Source organism: Lemur catta, chromosome 20 (genome assembly GCF_020740605.2).
Source record: "Lemur catta isolate mLemCat1 chromosome 20, mLemCat1.pri, whole genome shotgun sequence".
NCBI lineage: Eukaryota > Metazoa > Chordata > Mammalia > Primates > Lemuridae > Lemur > Lemur catta.
The window spans coordinates 11,060,666-11,076,986 of NC_059147.1; the positions used below are offsets into that span (position 1 = coordinate 11,060,666).

Genomic DNA, 16,321 nt, shown 5'->3' on the forward strand with positions numbered 1-16,321 from the left:
AATCCATGGTATAAACTACGAACAAGAAGCTAATGTAATACACAGGGAAGCCTTAGCACTCTGGAATGCCCTTTTAGCCCTATTTGTCATTGTAAACAATTATTGCTTTATGATGCCTGCAAGGCCTATCAGAGTGGGTATTGCACTGCCTAACCTCAACTGCTTTGTACTGCTGTGGTTTTAAACACTTTCATTTATTTTTGTCTTCCTTCTTACATTCAGGCTGTAAGATGTTTCTTTTCACTGGGCTCACCAGACGAACTATTGGTAACCCTTTTTCTCCTTTTCTCCTTTCTTTTATTGGGAGGAGAGCTACTTGAAAGCTAAGTAAGTGAGGTGGTTGGGAATATGCATCAAGTTAAGGATCAGTAGGCCATGAGTGAGGGCATCGCCTTGAGTAGAGGGCATGGATATTAATGATTAAGAGGTTTGGTTCTTGGAGTCTTAGTCGTTCATTCATTCATGTTTTGATGTCTTTCATTATTTTTTGGAAAATTCTTGGCATTATCTTTTCAAATATTTTTTTCTGCCTGTCCTTTTTCTCTTTTTCTGGTATTGTAGTTATACATGTTAGACCGTTAGCTATTATTCCATGACTCTTGGATGTTATGTGCTGTTTGTTTTTTGTTTTTTTCTCCCCCACTCCTTTTTCTCTTTTAAGTTGGGTAATTTATACTGATCTACCTCCAAGTTCACCCATTCTTTCCTCAACTGTGTTAGCTTTACTGCTGAATTCATTAGAGGCATTCTTGATTTCTATTAGAAATGGAACAAAAAAAAAAAAACCCTGACATTTCCATTTGCTTCTTTCTTATAGTTTTTACCTCTCTGCTGAAATTTCCATCTGTATTGTATGTTTTCCATATGGTTATTTTAAATTCTTAGTCTGTTAGTTCTAAAATCTAGGTTATCTCAGAATCTGGTTCTATAGATTGCTTTGTTAATTGTAAATGGGTTTTCTCCTTGCCTTTTTGTGTGTGTTTGCAATTTTCTATTCAATGCTCAACATCATGTGTTAGAGACTACAAACTGAAGTAAATAGCATTTATGACTGGAAATGGGCACGTTTTATCTTCCACAACTGTGTTCCCAACCCCCAATCCATGGCTCAGTACCAGTGCATGGCCTGTTAGGAAATGGGCCACCCATCACTGCCTGAGCACCACAAACCCCACCATCACACCACACCACCCCACCCTAAGCCCGGTCTGTGGAAACAGTGTCTTCCGTGAAACTCATCCCTAGTGCCAAAAAGGTTGGTGACCACTGTTCTACAAGACTGATTCTGCACATGAGCATGCATGTGTGTGTGTGGAATTAAGTTGTTGTAGTCAGGAGATGAGTAGGGCTTGGGTTGTGTTGTTGCTATGGTAATTTTAAGTGCACCGTTGGCTTCAAATTCCTTTAATGTTACCTTGTGCTTGTGCTTACTCTGGTGTGCTGTGTAAGGGTGGGGATTCTTCTGAAGGGCTTTTGTTAATGCCTTGGTCTACTCCTCAGGTTTAGGCCTTCCCTGGGTACCTGTTGGTACTTGCTAATTCTGGTGACGACCAGGAGTGCTTTCTCTTGTCTTGCTCTAGCCTCAATCATAGGCAGGCTCTGTGTTCCTCAGTCTTGGAGATGGAACTTTCTCAGTAATCCTTCCCCTCACCAGCAGTACATACCAATGAACTGGACCCAGGATGCTTTGCTATCCATCACCAGGGGTTTTTCAATTTTTCCTCAGCCTCAGTAGGTCTCCACAAGTGCTTTGAGGGAGACAAGGTTTGCTGGTCTCTCCCCAGTAGTTGAAGGATTTTATTCTTTGGGGGAGTATGGTCAGAGCAGGGCTCAGGGCTGCACGCCTGGAGGCAGGCTCTCTCCTGTCTTTCTCGGAGCACCCGAGAGAGGTCCGTGAAGAAGTTAGTGTGGGTTTACACTCCCCCTTAGGTCTGTGGTTCCCAGGGATTTTATACTCTCATACTAGGATGCACTTGGCCTTTAACACTTGATTAAAATTTTGAGAGGTTCTACTGATTATAGTGACCTTCTTTTCAGTGTACAGGTGGATCGAAGCCAGTGTTCACATCACACACATCCTCCAAGGCGCCTCTGTTCTCTTACATTGCACGTAATCATTTGCCTTCTCATTTCAGCTCTTTTCTGCAGGAACAGTAATAATTTTTAAAATAATCCAGCTTTTTCTTGCTGTCAGGGTAGGACTGACACTCCTTAGAACACTTTACATCCCAGCAGATTTGAAACATCACCCCTGAGATTCTAAAAGAGACAGTTTTAGGATAACACTTAAGGGTCTCATTGCAAGGTCATCACTGCCGGGACTTGAAATGGCCCAGGTTCCAGAGGGGTTAAGGCCAGCTGTTGGAAGGGACAGCCTCACAGAGGGGCCTGGGAGGCCACTGTGTATGCTGAGGAAGGTCCTGCACAGCTGTGTGAGGGTCAGTGAAGGCCACGCAACACTGCCACAGGTCCCCACGGCCCCTCTCCCTCCACCGATCCAGGTTCATGCTCAGCCTGTGCCACCTCCATCTCCACAGGTAACTCCAACTCGAGGGAGGACTGCTGCACTCGGGCCATCCCCGGTCCTACCACTGGAAGCTGTTGGGGCTCAGAGACACGGGGCATGTGCAGGTCCCCTCAGCACCTCCCAGGGCCCAGCCTGCTGGGTGCTGCTTGTCTAGAGGCCAAGCCGTCCCCAGCAGAGGCACATTCCTACTGTTGGCGCCTCCCTCTCCATCCTCCTCTCTCTAAGGAGGAAGCACTAATCTCTAGCCAGAGACACAAACACTGATTTGGCCTCCAAAAGAACATTTATTCCCACGATTGAGGTCACAAGTGCAAAAATTGCATCTTTCTGGCCTCTGTCCACCCCCAGCGGACAGTTCTCCAGCCCCACAATGCGATGCTGTCTGACCCACGATCACCTTCTGTAGAAGAGCCCTGTCTTGGCTCCTCCAGGCTCCAGAGGCTGGCGGGGCCTCCCGTTCACAGCTCAGTGCGTTCTGGCTGTGGTGGCTTCTTGGCAGCCTCCGTGCCCAGGAGCTTGGTCCAGAAAGACACTTCTTTGTCCTTCAGCTTCTGGGCTGCCTGCGTGGGGACATCAATCTGCAGGTACCCTTCCTTCTGGTCGTACGCTGGCCAATGGGGCAGTCCCTCCCCATTGGGGTTCCTGGAACAGAATCAAATAGAAACTCCTTAAAGCTGCTGTGTGGTCCCAGCAATCCTCTGAGACTTGCAGGGATCTCCTGGCTCATGTCTTTCCAGAGGCTTGTACACCTCCAGAGACGGGGAGCTCACCATGTCCTGGGGCAGCCTGTCTGTTTTCAGAGAACTCTCGTTGTCACAGCACTGTGCTCACAGGGTGGGGAGTTTGGTCACTCAAACTTTAGAAGCTGCCCCTCCCTCTCCATAGATCCACCTGCCCCCACCAACCCTGTCCCACCTTTGCCACCAGCCTCACCCATTCCGAGCAAAGCTGGCCCAGAATTTCATCACCATCTTGCTAAGTTTGATCTCCTCATCTGAAGCACCCTCTGTGGGAACAAGAAAAAACCTTTTGCTACTCAAAGTTGATTCATGGTTCAGCCGCGTTAGTGTCACTTGGGAGCTTGTTATAAACAAGAGTCCTGGTGAATACTCCACACACATGGAGTCACAACCTGCATTTCAGGAAGTTCCTGGTTAATCCCTGTGCACTGTAAGGTTGGGGATGACTGATCTAGAACTCAGCGATGGCGTGCAGCCAATCCATGCCCGGCTGCCTTTGTCTTCTGTGCCCCCCACCTGCGTCCTCCCCACTCAGCGTCCGAATGCCTCACACCAGGCTTGGCTCTGCAGAAATCCCAACTCTCGGGGTTGCTCTCCCTTGGGTCTTTTCTGAATCTCCTACACACAGCACATTTTCATATTACGTCAAACAGCAGAGCTGCAAATGTCCTAAGGAATCACCAGACTGGGAGATGCCCAGAGGCACTGGTGTGTCATGAACAGCCATGAGGCGGGTCACGGTCATCTGTTGCTGCTGAGAGTTAAGGTATTGAACACATTTGTGAGAATTTTTCTTTAAAATACTATGTTATTAAATATTTTAAGTTAAAGATACAAGATTTTATCAAGCAGAGAGACAGAAGGACAGACGGCAGACACACATTAGACCCAATTCAAGGTTAACACCAATTCTAACCTGAACTTCACTCACATTCTGATACGCTCTTGTGAGAGGGAAATGGAGTAGTGGCATTCTGGCCCTAGATCAGGGCCCTGCAGGTGACCCACCTCTGCCTTACTGATGTCACAGGCCAGGATAGTGAGAGCAACCTTGGCTGAGGGCACATGAGTGCACACCCTCCTTCACGCGCGTTAGAGCAGGAGGAAGGGTGGGGGCTGCACAACGTCATTCAACCCTGTTACAGTGAATCGGGGAACTAAGACCAGGACGGAAGGAGAAATTGCTCAGGGCCTCCAAACCCAGACTGGAACCCACATCTCCTAACTCCAGGCTCACAGCCACCAAGAGCCATTACCTTTTAAAAATGGGGCTCCCAAGACAGAGAAGATCTCATCCCCGTGGTCCCCTCTCACCGTCTTGGGTTTCATGTCTGATGAGAAGCTTGGGCGATACCGAAACTCATACATGTAGGTGGGGGCTCCGGCATCTGAGAAGACACGATTCATGCACAGGTCCTGTTACCAGACACAGCCCTGGGTGGTGTCAAGGTCCCCGGCCCTGCAGGAACCCCTGGTGATCAGCACAGTAGAGAAACCGTTTCAGGAAAGCTCAGTGACTTGCTGAGGGCTGCAGAGCTGGTTGAGGTGGAACTGGGATTTGAGCCAGGTGTTTGTTGACTGAGTGAATGAAATTAATTAATGAATATTGAATGAATGAATGTTAAATCCCCGGGTCAGCCCATTTATAACAACTATGATTATAAGGACACTGGCTCCTTTTGCCACCAGGTGCATTCACACACATGAAAATCTACGTACGTGCAGTTTACACTACTACAGTTCACTGAAAACAGACTAGTGCTCATGCAATTGGAGAATATCCGCAACTTGATAGGAGTCTTCTATGCAGCCTAATTTTGACCATTTCCAGTGTTTTTCTCACCCATTCTGAGAAGAGTGAAGCAATCCAAGTTGCGTGCCTGAAAGTGAGGTTATTGAAAAACAGAACTATGCAGAGACAGAAGACGCTGGCTCTTGTTTCTCAAGGATCCACAGCACTCAAGGCCTCGTGTTTCACTGTCCTTTCACACACCCCGCTTCCTGCTTGGCCCAGCGAGTGTTAAGGTGTTAAGGCTGCCGTAGAGATGAGCAGAGGCCGTGGAAGGGTGACCCTACCTCTCTCCTGTCCTCTCTCCTCCCCCCTGCTCTCCCCCCACCAAACCCACTCATCCAGGCCCCAGGGAGACGTCAGTTTCCCTACTGACTGGCTCACTGAAGCCACCAATCCCTGCTCCTCCAGGAATAACTCATGGGCCACCCAGCCCTGCAGCTCAGCACTTTGCTTTGGTCACAATGTCCACTGAGGAGTGTCCCTAAGAGGGAAAGAGTCAGGCCCCAAGTCAGGTTGGTGGAGAAACCTGACAACTTTTCCCCCCTTGGGTATAGTAAGAAATTTGTAAAATGCAAAAAAGGAAAATGACCAAAACATCACTCATAATCCCACCACTCAGAGAAAGCCTTTGTTAATATTTCAGCATATCTCCCTTTTATGTGGATAAAATTTGGATGATACTATATATGTTATTTTGTAACATACTAAATCATCTCTTAACATCTTTTAAATATTCACCCACAAAAGGACCTAAGGATATATGTTACCCCATCGTGAGGATGAAGACTAACTTATTTAACCATCTCCCCTCGGCCTCCATCACTGCACCCTTGGCTTAACAGGAATTGTTGTTTGGGATAAGCCATCCTTCTGAGGTCTGTGATGCACTGGTTAAATGGCTGCTTCAAGATCAAGTGGAACTTGCTAAAAGTAGGGTTTGACTTTGCCTCTGCCACTCAAACATTTTACAAAGGAACTCAGAGCCCAACCATGGAGGGAAGACCTTTTGTGAACGACAGAACTTATTTTAGGAAGCATGTTTCCCAAAAGATATTTTTTAAAACTTCTAACTTTTTGCCCAAAACAACTGAGATTTATAAAATTCCTACAATTATAACACAAGTTTTCAAAGGAAACTAGGGCACAGATCTGGGCCAGCACAATCAGGAAAAACAGAAGCAGAGACAATAAGGAGAGAGTTGGTAATCAAAGATATGAAAATTAAAATGTAGTGTGATATCTTTTTTTTTTTTTTTTGGTGGGGATGGTTTATATAATTGGCTGCATTATTTTAATTTTTAATTATAGTGTCTCAAGTGAGAAACAGAGTTAAGAAATCCACACTCATAGGATCAGGATGGCTGATTAGGCACAGGTAGTAAGTACCCGCTCCGTGGAGAGGAACAAGAACACTAACCATACTCTCACATTTCAAGCAGATCAACTAGGAGACAATGCACGAGTGGGAAAGGACAGGGTTCAGGGCCACTTGCCCAGCCGGGGCCTGGCTAATAGCTGAGAGAAGTTCCTGGATATAGGGACGCAGTAAGAGAGAAGCCCCCAGGGCTCCATTTGCGGAGACACGTTTTTACAATCTTGGCTACAAGAGACCCCCTGACCCACACCGGGCTTGGGCCTCGCATGGGAGCTGCCTGGGGACTGGGCAGAGACGCTGTTCCAGAAAGGGGCTCACACAGACTCCCACAGGCGTCTGAGCCTAGAGCAGCGTGAGCCACGTGCTGTTCTGAGAGCCTGATACTGGCGACCTGTGGGCACAGCCCCAACTGCTGCACCACTCCCAGGAGGACACAGGAGCCCAGGAACCCCCAGGCACCCCTTGGAAGGTCCCCACCACACTCCTGTGGGCTGTTGTTGAGACTGAGACATGGGCAAACAGCCTTTTCTCTATTTTCTCGCCCACACTGCCTGCCTGGGTGGGGCCCCTGCATTTCCAGTCGCAGGTTCAAGGTGCCATTTGAGAGTGTCATGCTGGGATGCACCCGAGCCTTGGGCCAGGTTTGGGCTTGAAGCAGCTGCAGCCCCTGCCTGGCTGGGGACTGGCAGGGAAACCAGGCTTCCCAGCATGCATCTCGGGCAGAGCTCCCATCCTGCAGCTGGCTGCTGTGGGACAATCTTGTGCAAATGACACTACTCAGTTTCTTGCCAGCTCAGCCTGCCTGAGAAGGGCCCCGCCCCTCTGGTGATAGGCTCAGGGCACCATCGTGGGAGTTTGAAACCAGGTAATGCCCCATCCTTGGTCCAAAATTGGGCCGAGGCCGCCACAACCCTGCCCTCTGAGGAGGGACAAGGGAGCCCAAGCTCTCCTACGTACACCCAGGACGTGCCCACCACTCTGCGACGGGCTGCCGTGGGAGAGAATCGTGAGCAGGCAGCTCCCCCACCCCCAGCGTCTTGCCCATGCTGTTTGTCTGGAAAAGGATTTACCCTCTGTAGTCACGAGCCCAAGGGGCCACTCTGGGAGTTTAAACCTGGGCAGCACCCTGTCCTTAGACTGAATTTGGGCGGACACAGCTGCAGCCTTGCCTGGCTGAAGGACAAGGGAGCCCAAGCTCCACTACACACACGTAGGACAATTCCCACTGCCCTGCTGTGGGCTCCTGCGAGATTGAGATGCGAGCAGACACCACTCCCCACAGATTCTTATATTTGCAAAATATGTATTCAATAAAAGACTAATATCTAGAATATACAAAGAACTCAAAAAATTTAGCAAGAAGAATCCAAACTCCTTAAAAAGTGAGCAAATAACATGAATAGGCATTTTTGCAAAGAAGATATACAAATGGTCAAGAAGCATTTGAAAAATCCTCAACATCACTAATCATCAGGGAAATGCAGATTAAAATCACAATGAGATGCCATCTCACTCCAATTAGAATGGCCATTATTAAAAAGTCAAAAAACAATATATATTGGGGCAGATGTGGTAAAAAGGGAACATTTATACACCGTTGGTGGGAATGTATATTAGTACAACCGCTATGGAGATCAATATGGAGATTTCTCAAAGTACTAAGAGTAGATCTACCATACAATCCTGCAATCCCACTACTGGGTATCTACCCAGAGGAAAAACCATTATATGAAAAACATACTTATACTCATATGTTTAGCACAGCACAATTCACAATCACAAACATGGACTCATCCTAAATGCCCATCAACTGATGTGCAGTTTAAGAAAATGTGGTATATATACACCATGGAGTACTACTCAGCAATAATAAAGAATGCAATAATGTCTTCCGCAGCAACTTGGAGGGAGGCCAACTATCCCAAGCAAAGTAACTCAGGAACAGAGTGTTCTCATTTATAAGTGGGAGCTAAACTATGGCTATGCAAGGACACACAGAGTGCTGTGATGGACACTGGATACTTGAAAGGGGGGAGTGTGGGAAGAGATGACAGACAGAAAATTATGTGTGGGGTACAATGTACACGCCTTGGGATATGGGTACACCAAAAGCCCAGATTCAACCACTATAAAATATTATATATACATGTAGCTGAATTCAACTTATAGCCCCTAAATTTATTAAAGTAAAATAATAAAATAAGTAAAATAAAAAATATTCTAGGGACCAAAAAAAAAAAAAAAAGAAAGAAAGAAAAGGAAGAAATCCATACTCTTATACACTGGAAAAAAAATTTGCAATATGTATTAAGAGCTTTGTCATGTTCCTATAGTTGAACCTAGCAATTTCACTTCTAAAAAATATACTAAGAAAATTATTAAGCATGTAGTTAGAGATTTATGCACATAAGGCTGAACATAATGTTATTTATAGCAGTCAACCAAAATATCCAATGGGAAAGGAATATTAAAATAAATTTTAATGTATCCATTCCATGGAAATGAATGATTTTGATGAATTTTTGTTGATGTTAAGAAAACCCTTACACTATAGTGTTCTATTAACAGAAACATAATATGAAATTGATTTTAAAATAATATATGACATGGAAAAATTACTAGAAGAAAATACGTGAAAACTTTATAGCAGGTAGTTCTAGGTGGAAGAATTCTGAGTCATATCTAGTTTCTTCTTTATGTGTTTATATTTTTGAAACTTTCTACAATTATAACATTAATTTTATATTCAGAAAAGTTATTTTTATCAAAAAGAGTGAGACAAATACAAAAAATGAAAGTTGATAAAATCTGAATAGTCTAGCAAAAAGACGGAACCCAAAGTAATGGAAACTTACATAGAAAGCACCGGGTCAGTACAGCCAGAACCAGCAGAAGACGCAGAAGGGAGCACCATAGGTCAGAAACACAGCAGGAGGCAAAACCAAGTTTATGAAACGACAGATTTAACCCAGGCAGCTTCTGGCTACAGGGTTTCATCAAGGCCTTTGGGAGGAAGAACACCTGCACCTTCCTGTACACAGGTGTCCTTGCACACATACTAGGTCAGCCGAAGCTGGCTTTCGGTATGCTTGTCATGTCCTGACTTTTATTAATAAAACCCCTCCCCAAATGGCACCCAAAGGAGGACACCTCCCCTCTAGGTGAGCTCCTGCAGACACAAGTTCACACCCCACCCACACAGCCTCACATCGGCGTCAGAAGTTTCCATGGTAGACTCCACCCTGGCCTTCTGCTTGTCCATTCTGGCACACACCAAGATGGACAAAGCCAGTCCCAGACACTGGCATTCCTCAGACCACCCAAGTCTGCTACTGCTCCCTCCTTTTGGGCTTCTTGGGCAGTCTTGGACAGCCCTCTTGATCCTGTACTTGTCTCCTGCTCTGCCCCCAGCTCAACCAGTAAAGAAACTAGTCTGCAGCCAGCCCTGACCTTGGAAACCCTCCAAGATCCGTCTTCCAATATTCATCCTGTAGCTGCACATCCCACCGTCACTGCAGGCAGAAAGCCCTTGTAGCAGAAGCTGTTGGTGCCTCACCCACATCACCCACATGCCCTGTCTGTGGGGCTGCCAGTGCGATGTCCACCTCAAGCATCCAGCATCCTTAGGCCTTTGTTGGGCCACCAGAGACTAATATAGCCATATGTGCAGCAGGTCAAAGTGCCAGAGAACTCCTTGGAACAGCCTTCAACCAATGACAACTGAGAGCTGGTGGATAAAGACCCCAGCTCCCTCTGCTCAGAAGGGACAAGCCTGAGCCGTGCCCTCTGCTTGTGTCCCAGAGCTCCCAGCTCCAGCTGTGCACAGTGGACACCTGCTTGGCAATGCATCACGGATTGTCTTCCACCTCTTTCCTCTGACACTTCCCTACCTCCCTGCTGCTGTTTCCTACCATTATCTGACAGATAAACTGCATGCACCTGGATCATTTACTCAGAGTCTGCTGCAGGCAGAAACCAAAATAGGACAGTGCCACACCCCATGCCTCTAGGACTTACCTCTGTGGTGTCGGGCCACAATCACAGATGGGACATCAAATACAACATCTCCAATCAAGTCCAGGAACAGGTCTTTCTTCTTGACAGGATCATCTGTTCCTCCTAAATACTCCTCAATGGCTACCGAAGTCAGCTCCTCAGGGATGCCCTGAAATAGATCAAGGCGGTGACCACGTCCCCTAGTGAGCAGTGCAGCTTCTCTGGCCAGTGAGGGATGCTTGCATCAATGGAGAACCTCTCCAGCCCTGAGCAACCCCACCTCAGCCCCAGGATGATCAAGTGGGGAAGGTAGAAAAATGGGGGCACAACCCCCAAGCCCCAGTCTCCATTGTATAATTTGATGAATCTGTGATTTGGGACAAGTCTCTGCCCCTCTTTGCATCTCACGCAATTCCCACGATTCCTAGACTCTTACAGTAAGCGGGGAGGACTTCCACAAGAGAAACGTGGCTGTCTTCTGGTCCAGTTTGCCTTCAGAAAGTGGATAGCCCATCAGCTATTTAAAAAAAATGATTATTTGTGAATTATTGTGAATGAACAACAGTCAACCACACCAACCAACCAATCCAACACCCCTGAAGGTCTGAAGGTCCTCTAATTTTGGGGGGCCTTGAAAAGCATGGGTCTTTAATGAATTGGGGAAAATCAATGAATCAAATGGACTTTCATCCAGAAACTCAAGGATTGCAAAGAGGATTAAAATAAGTTTGGCAGAAGCTGTGCCAGTTTTTTGCTCTGCGTGTGTGTGTGTGTGTGCATGTGTTTGTGTGGTGTGTGTGTTTGTGGTGTGTGTGTGCATCAGGCTAGAATCCTCACAGTGGTCAGTGAGGCAGAGAGGGAAGCTATAGCCAGGCTAGTGCTGAACTCAAGGGCTCTGGGGCAGGTGACACAGACCTCTCAAATACCCCACCTGTCACAGATGACACAGGAAGTCCCAAATCCTGCCATCATGGCTTTGGTCTTTGATATCCTTCTGAAGGGAGAACTGCAGAACTCTCAGCACATAACAACTCTGTCCATACCTCTGCATCCAGAGACTTCCTCAAGCCCTGGCAGGTCTCCCAGCAGCTTAAGGTCAACGGCCCCTACAACGACCCCAGACACCTTACAATGCCTGCCTGAGAAAGCTCGACTCGCCAGGAGAACTTACTCTTTGCTGCAGTCAAAACATGGTGACAGGCAGAGGGCCCTGAACCCCTCCCAGAGCAGTGACTTTAGAAAGCTTCCAATTATAAGGCCTTTCTCTGCCCTTTGGGGTGCAAATCTACCACCCAAACTGTTTCCTCAAGGACCTGAGGGGCCTCTCTATGAAGTGCAAACCTTCAGGGAGATACCGCTGAGTCTCCCTCCCAGTCCTGTGCGAAGGTTACAGCCTCACTTCAGGGAGGGCCTCACTGCCATTCACACCCCTGCCTCCTGTTTCTCCTCCAGGTAAGGGGGGACTCACAGATCCAGGTGGTCTGGCCTCACGGACTAACCAGCCCCAACTCCGCACCCCACCGTGCTTTCCCTCAGCACAGCCCAGGCTTCAGAACATCTCCAGCCTTTGTTTCAGGGATTTGGGGCCCGTCCACACTGGACAATTCCCTGTTGCAATGGTGTTACTGGATAAAACCTGTCCTACTGCTCTAACTAGGGTTGGCTTTGTTATCTCGGACAGGAAGGAAGGTCTTGCTGCACGTTTAGAGTCAATCTTAACTCAGGGAGAACCAACCTGCTCTGAATCTCTCCAGAGAGATGGCTGAGAGCGTGTGTGGAGATTTATGGGGAAACTACACACCGGGCCCAAGGTGAGAAGCCGCCAGGCCCAGGCCTGACTCGCCTCAACACCCGAGCTCCTGCCCCGTTCCAGGCTCCTCCGTTTCCCATCTGCACAACCGTTATCCCCACAGGCCCTCCCGGCACGGACACCGCAGGATTCTTTCATTGGTGATCAAAGAGTGTTGGGGAGAGGGGTTCCAGGATCCATGCCATCCGGGTGACAGCTACACCATCCCAGAGAAAGTTTCCATGGAAATGACAACTTGTGAGGGAGGGGACAGATGCCCTGGACTCAGATGGGGGCTTGGAGAAGGAAGGACGCCTGGGGCCGGAGCGGGGAGGGCTGACTGGGGAGAGCGCTGAGTCTGTCTAAGGCTGCACGTGCTCACCATTGGAAGAAACCAGCCAAACTCTTGCTTGTTGATGCCGACAATGTAGGGGACAGTGTTGAAATTCTTCTCGGCCAGAAGCTCTTCAGGGCTTTTGGGCAGCAGCACCCCGTCCACCACCGTGGGCAGGTATGGATGACTCTAGGGAAGAGACAGGGCAGCGTCTGAGCCTCCCCTCCCCAGACAGCACCCCCGTCCCTGCCCTGCCTGTCTGAGGGCCAGGGCAGCACATGGGCCTGTATGGCCCCAGGCAGTGGCCATAGCAGCTCAGGGTCCTGACAAAGGTGCCAAAGACTGTGTGACCCCAGAGGGTAGAACTTCAACCAGGGGCTGGCAGCGGTAAGGTCACTGGGGGGGAGGGGACCGATCTTAAATCGAAGTCCATGTATTATGTATATACAATTACGTGTACTTCAATCTGCAATGTGTCTCCATCTGTAGAGACAGACAGAGACTTGTTACTCAAAGCAGCGATGTTCTGTAGCATTGCTCCGAACGCCGAGTTAGCTAACATGCAGTCGTTACTTGCAGGGGAAGTTTAGGGTTAGGTTCCTCAAAGCCTCTGGTCAAACTTATTATATGTGTGGATTTCTATTGAAAGATATTTTATGTAATAGATATTTCTTACAAGGACTTAATTATACTTGGTATTTATTTGCGCTAAAACACCAGCCGGGAAGGGCTTCGCTGTTGCCTGGCCCTGGGTAATGTGACTGCAAGTTTCTTTAGCTTTGAGCCTCACAGCGTGCTGTGTACTATGCTTTCTAAAAACTCCTTTGTCATCTCACGAACGCATTAATTGAGCTGCTTTTCCATCCTTCCCACAGCTTCATCACACACTACAGATGTTACTTTAGCACTTTCCAGAATGGCCTCATGTATGGATCAGAAAACTTCCTCTTCCTTTTTCTGGACGTGCTGTGTTGTCGCCCTGTCATCCCTGAACTCGCAGCACAGCAATGCCACTCACCCCCCAGCACAGCTCTTCCAGCACAGCTGTGCTCCCGCGAGGCACAGCACAGCCTCCTTGCGTTTGGGAGCCAAGACAGCACGGCAGCACCAGCTGCCATTTGGGACAGGGAAATCACTAACACGAAGCACAGAAACGCAAAAAATAAGGCGCTCAGTGAACCTCGGAAAGGACCCTTGTTAGTTTGAGAGAGGAAAAGAGCAGACAGAGAGCTGCCTCGTTTGATCTCAGACGGGAACGTGCACGTCACCCAAGCCAAACTTCTTGCCACTCTGCACGTGGCTGTGAATGACCACAAAAGCGCCGTGGGTATTGACTTTGGGGTTAACAACAGATCTTAGCAAGTAGGTGAATTTACAAATACAGAATCCATGATTAATGAGGACCGAATATCCATATATCTATATTTAAATGCTTTGCTTTCAAGAGGTGTTGAGCTCTCACCACTCAGCGTGCCTAGACTGGGACTTGATTCTCTGTGAGAGAGGAATACCGCGAGTCAAGAATCAGGGGCTGGGGGTGGGGGCTCACGCCTGTAACCCCAGCAGTTTGGGAGGCAGAGGACAGATGACTGCTTGAGACTAGCCTGGGCAACACGGGAGGGCCTTATCTCTACAAAGAATTTTTAAAAAAATTAGTCGGGCATGGTGGTGCCCACCTGTAGTCCCAGCTGCCCAGAAGGCGGAGGCAGGAGGTTCACTGGAGCCCAGGAGTTCGAGGCTGCAGTGAGCTATGATCAGGCCACTGCCCTGCAGCCTGGGAAACAGAGTGAGACTTTATCTCAAAAAAAAAAAAATAACAATAATAATAATAATCAGGGGCGGGCTCCCATTATATTGATGGATGTTTCAATTTTAGCTTTTACCTTTGATGAAAAATTTTATGTGGCCACAGGGTAAGTCGAGCCTGACCTCCGTGCCACCATCTGGGGCGCTGTTCTGCGCACAGTGACGTTTCCCATACGGTCGCCAGCGTGTCGCTGCTGACAGCCTGCGCTGCGGAGCCGGACTTCCGCCCGGAGTGGAAACCTGCCTCTGCTACTTACCAGCCGATCACTAGGGAACGCAGTTGTACCTGTTTGTGCCTCGGTTTTCTGTCTACGAGATGGGTTACTGTGAGGTAAATGGCTGAGCACACACAAACTACTATACTCAGCACGGTACCTGGGACCTGGAAAGGGCTCAATAAACCCCAGATGTTACTAGCTGGCAGGGTGGCCACAGCTCCCCTCACACAGACACCCCAGGGACTCAGACTTGATGCCTGGAGCACTGGACTGTGGGTCCGGGAAACAGGTTCCAGTCCTGCCTCTGGTCCCCTGGCTGTGTTACCCCAGGCAAGTCAGTGCCCCTTTCTGGGCTTCAGCACCATACACATGAGTTATGGGGGTTCCCAAGGGACAATTCTTTCATTCAGAGTTAACTGGAACTTAAAGATATTAAGACTCAAAACATGTAATCAAGAAACCAAAGGTCCTTACCTCTCTGGGGTCTCCATCAAAATCAATCCTAAGAAATTTCTGTGAAGACAAAGGCAGAGGATGTGGGTGAGAAGCTTCCTGGGAGAAAGCTGATCTTTGTGGCTGTGCACCAGAGGTGTCGGGTTCTCCCTCCTGGTGCCACCCTGGCAGGGCCAAGAGGAAGCAGGCAGGACACCAGCTTTATGGGTGTGAGCACAGGGTGTGGGCAAACTTGAGGGAGGGGCAGGCACCAGCAAGGGAAGGACAGGCCCTGGGGACCCTGGCCAGGGTGGCGGGAGCTCTGGAGAGAAAGTCTGCTGTTGGTGACTGACCTGCCCGCCACCCTTTTCCCCTTCTCGTTTCCCCAGCAACAATACTCCAATTTTGCTTTGGGGGGACCTCCCACTTATCGTCTCTCACTCCACAAATTCAGGCATTTATATATTCAACCTTGGGTGTTCTATCTCCCTGAACACAGATATTATTTCAGGGATGGGTACGTACCCATGACAGTCCAACAGAGTGTACCCCAAAACTTTTGCTAGAACTATTGGGGAAGAGGATTTCTAAGCATGTAGGATGTAAGTCCAAAGTGCTGTTGTCTTAAACCTCCCCAGGTGACAGATCTGCCTGAGAGTGAAGCCAACACAGAGGAGTGCAAAACGGAAGGATAGAGACAGGAAGATTCCCAGTAACATCCTATGAGCATCTGGATCCAGCCATGCCTGAAGCTATCTGCTCTTGGACTTTTCAGTAACCCAAGGATTCTGTTGCAACACATTTCTTTTTGTGCTCGAGGCAATTTGAGATGGGCTTTTCTCATCTTGCATTAGAAAGTCCTGACTCATACAAGCTCCATGATGCTTCTCTTTGGTGTGTGTTCACCAAGATTGCAGTGATTGTCATGTTACACTGTAGCGAACAGGTCTGACTGGGATGCAGGAAGTGACCAGAAGGGTTTCTCCATTATGGGTTTGTAGCCTCACCAGCCAGGTGTGTGTGTCTGTGTGAGTGAGTGTGTGAGTGTGAGCATGTGTGTGTGTGTGTGTGTGTGTGTGTGTGTGTGAGAGAGAGAGAGAGTTGGGGGCAGTGGATCATCATGGAAGCACTTCCATAAGATCTCAGAAAATCTCAAAAGAGTGTCCTGGGATCGTAGGTTTGAATTTTCACAAAGTCACCAGCTATTTCCTTATAAGCTGGGCCCTTTTATGCTACGTGAAGAATTGCTGAAATATTTGCCCATTTCCAGACATTAGAACCAGTTGTGCTTTAACTTTTTAAACATTTTTGT

General features: G+C 48.1%; 1 protein-coding gene across 3 annotated transcripts in view; it reads right to left on the reverse strand.

The window, feature by feature from the left end:
• Positions 1–2,798: 2,798 nt before the first annotated feature.
• Positions 2,799–16,321, reverse strand: part of LOC123625015 (liver carboxylesterase 1-like) — a 31,409-nt gene continuing 17,886 nt past the window's right edge. For 2 of the 3 annotated variants that reach the window (XM_045533206.1, XM_045533205.1), the window contains exons 8-14: positions 15,052–15,090; positions 12,602–12,742; positions 10,867–10,947; positions 10,452–10,599; positions 4,524–4,655; positions 3,461–3,533; positions 2,799–3,169 (exon numbers count right to left, since the gene is read on the reverse strand). In XM_045533206.1, the coding sequence (XP_045389162.1) occupies positions 2,986–3,169; positions 3,461–3,533; positions 4,524–4,655; positions 10,452–10,599; positions 10,867–10,947; positions 12,602–12,742; positions 15,052–15,090 (798 nt within the window). In that variant the 3' untranslated portion in view covers positions 2,799–2,985. The remainder of the gene's footprint in view (positions 3,170–3,460; positions 3,534–4,523; positions 4,656–10,451; positions 10,600–10,866; positions 10,948–12,601; positions 12,743–15,051; positions 15,091–16,321) is intronic. The other variant, XM_045533207.1, reaches the window with a different exon arrangement.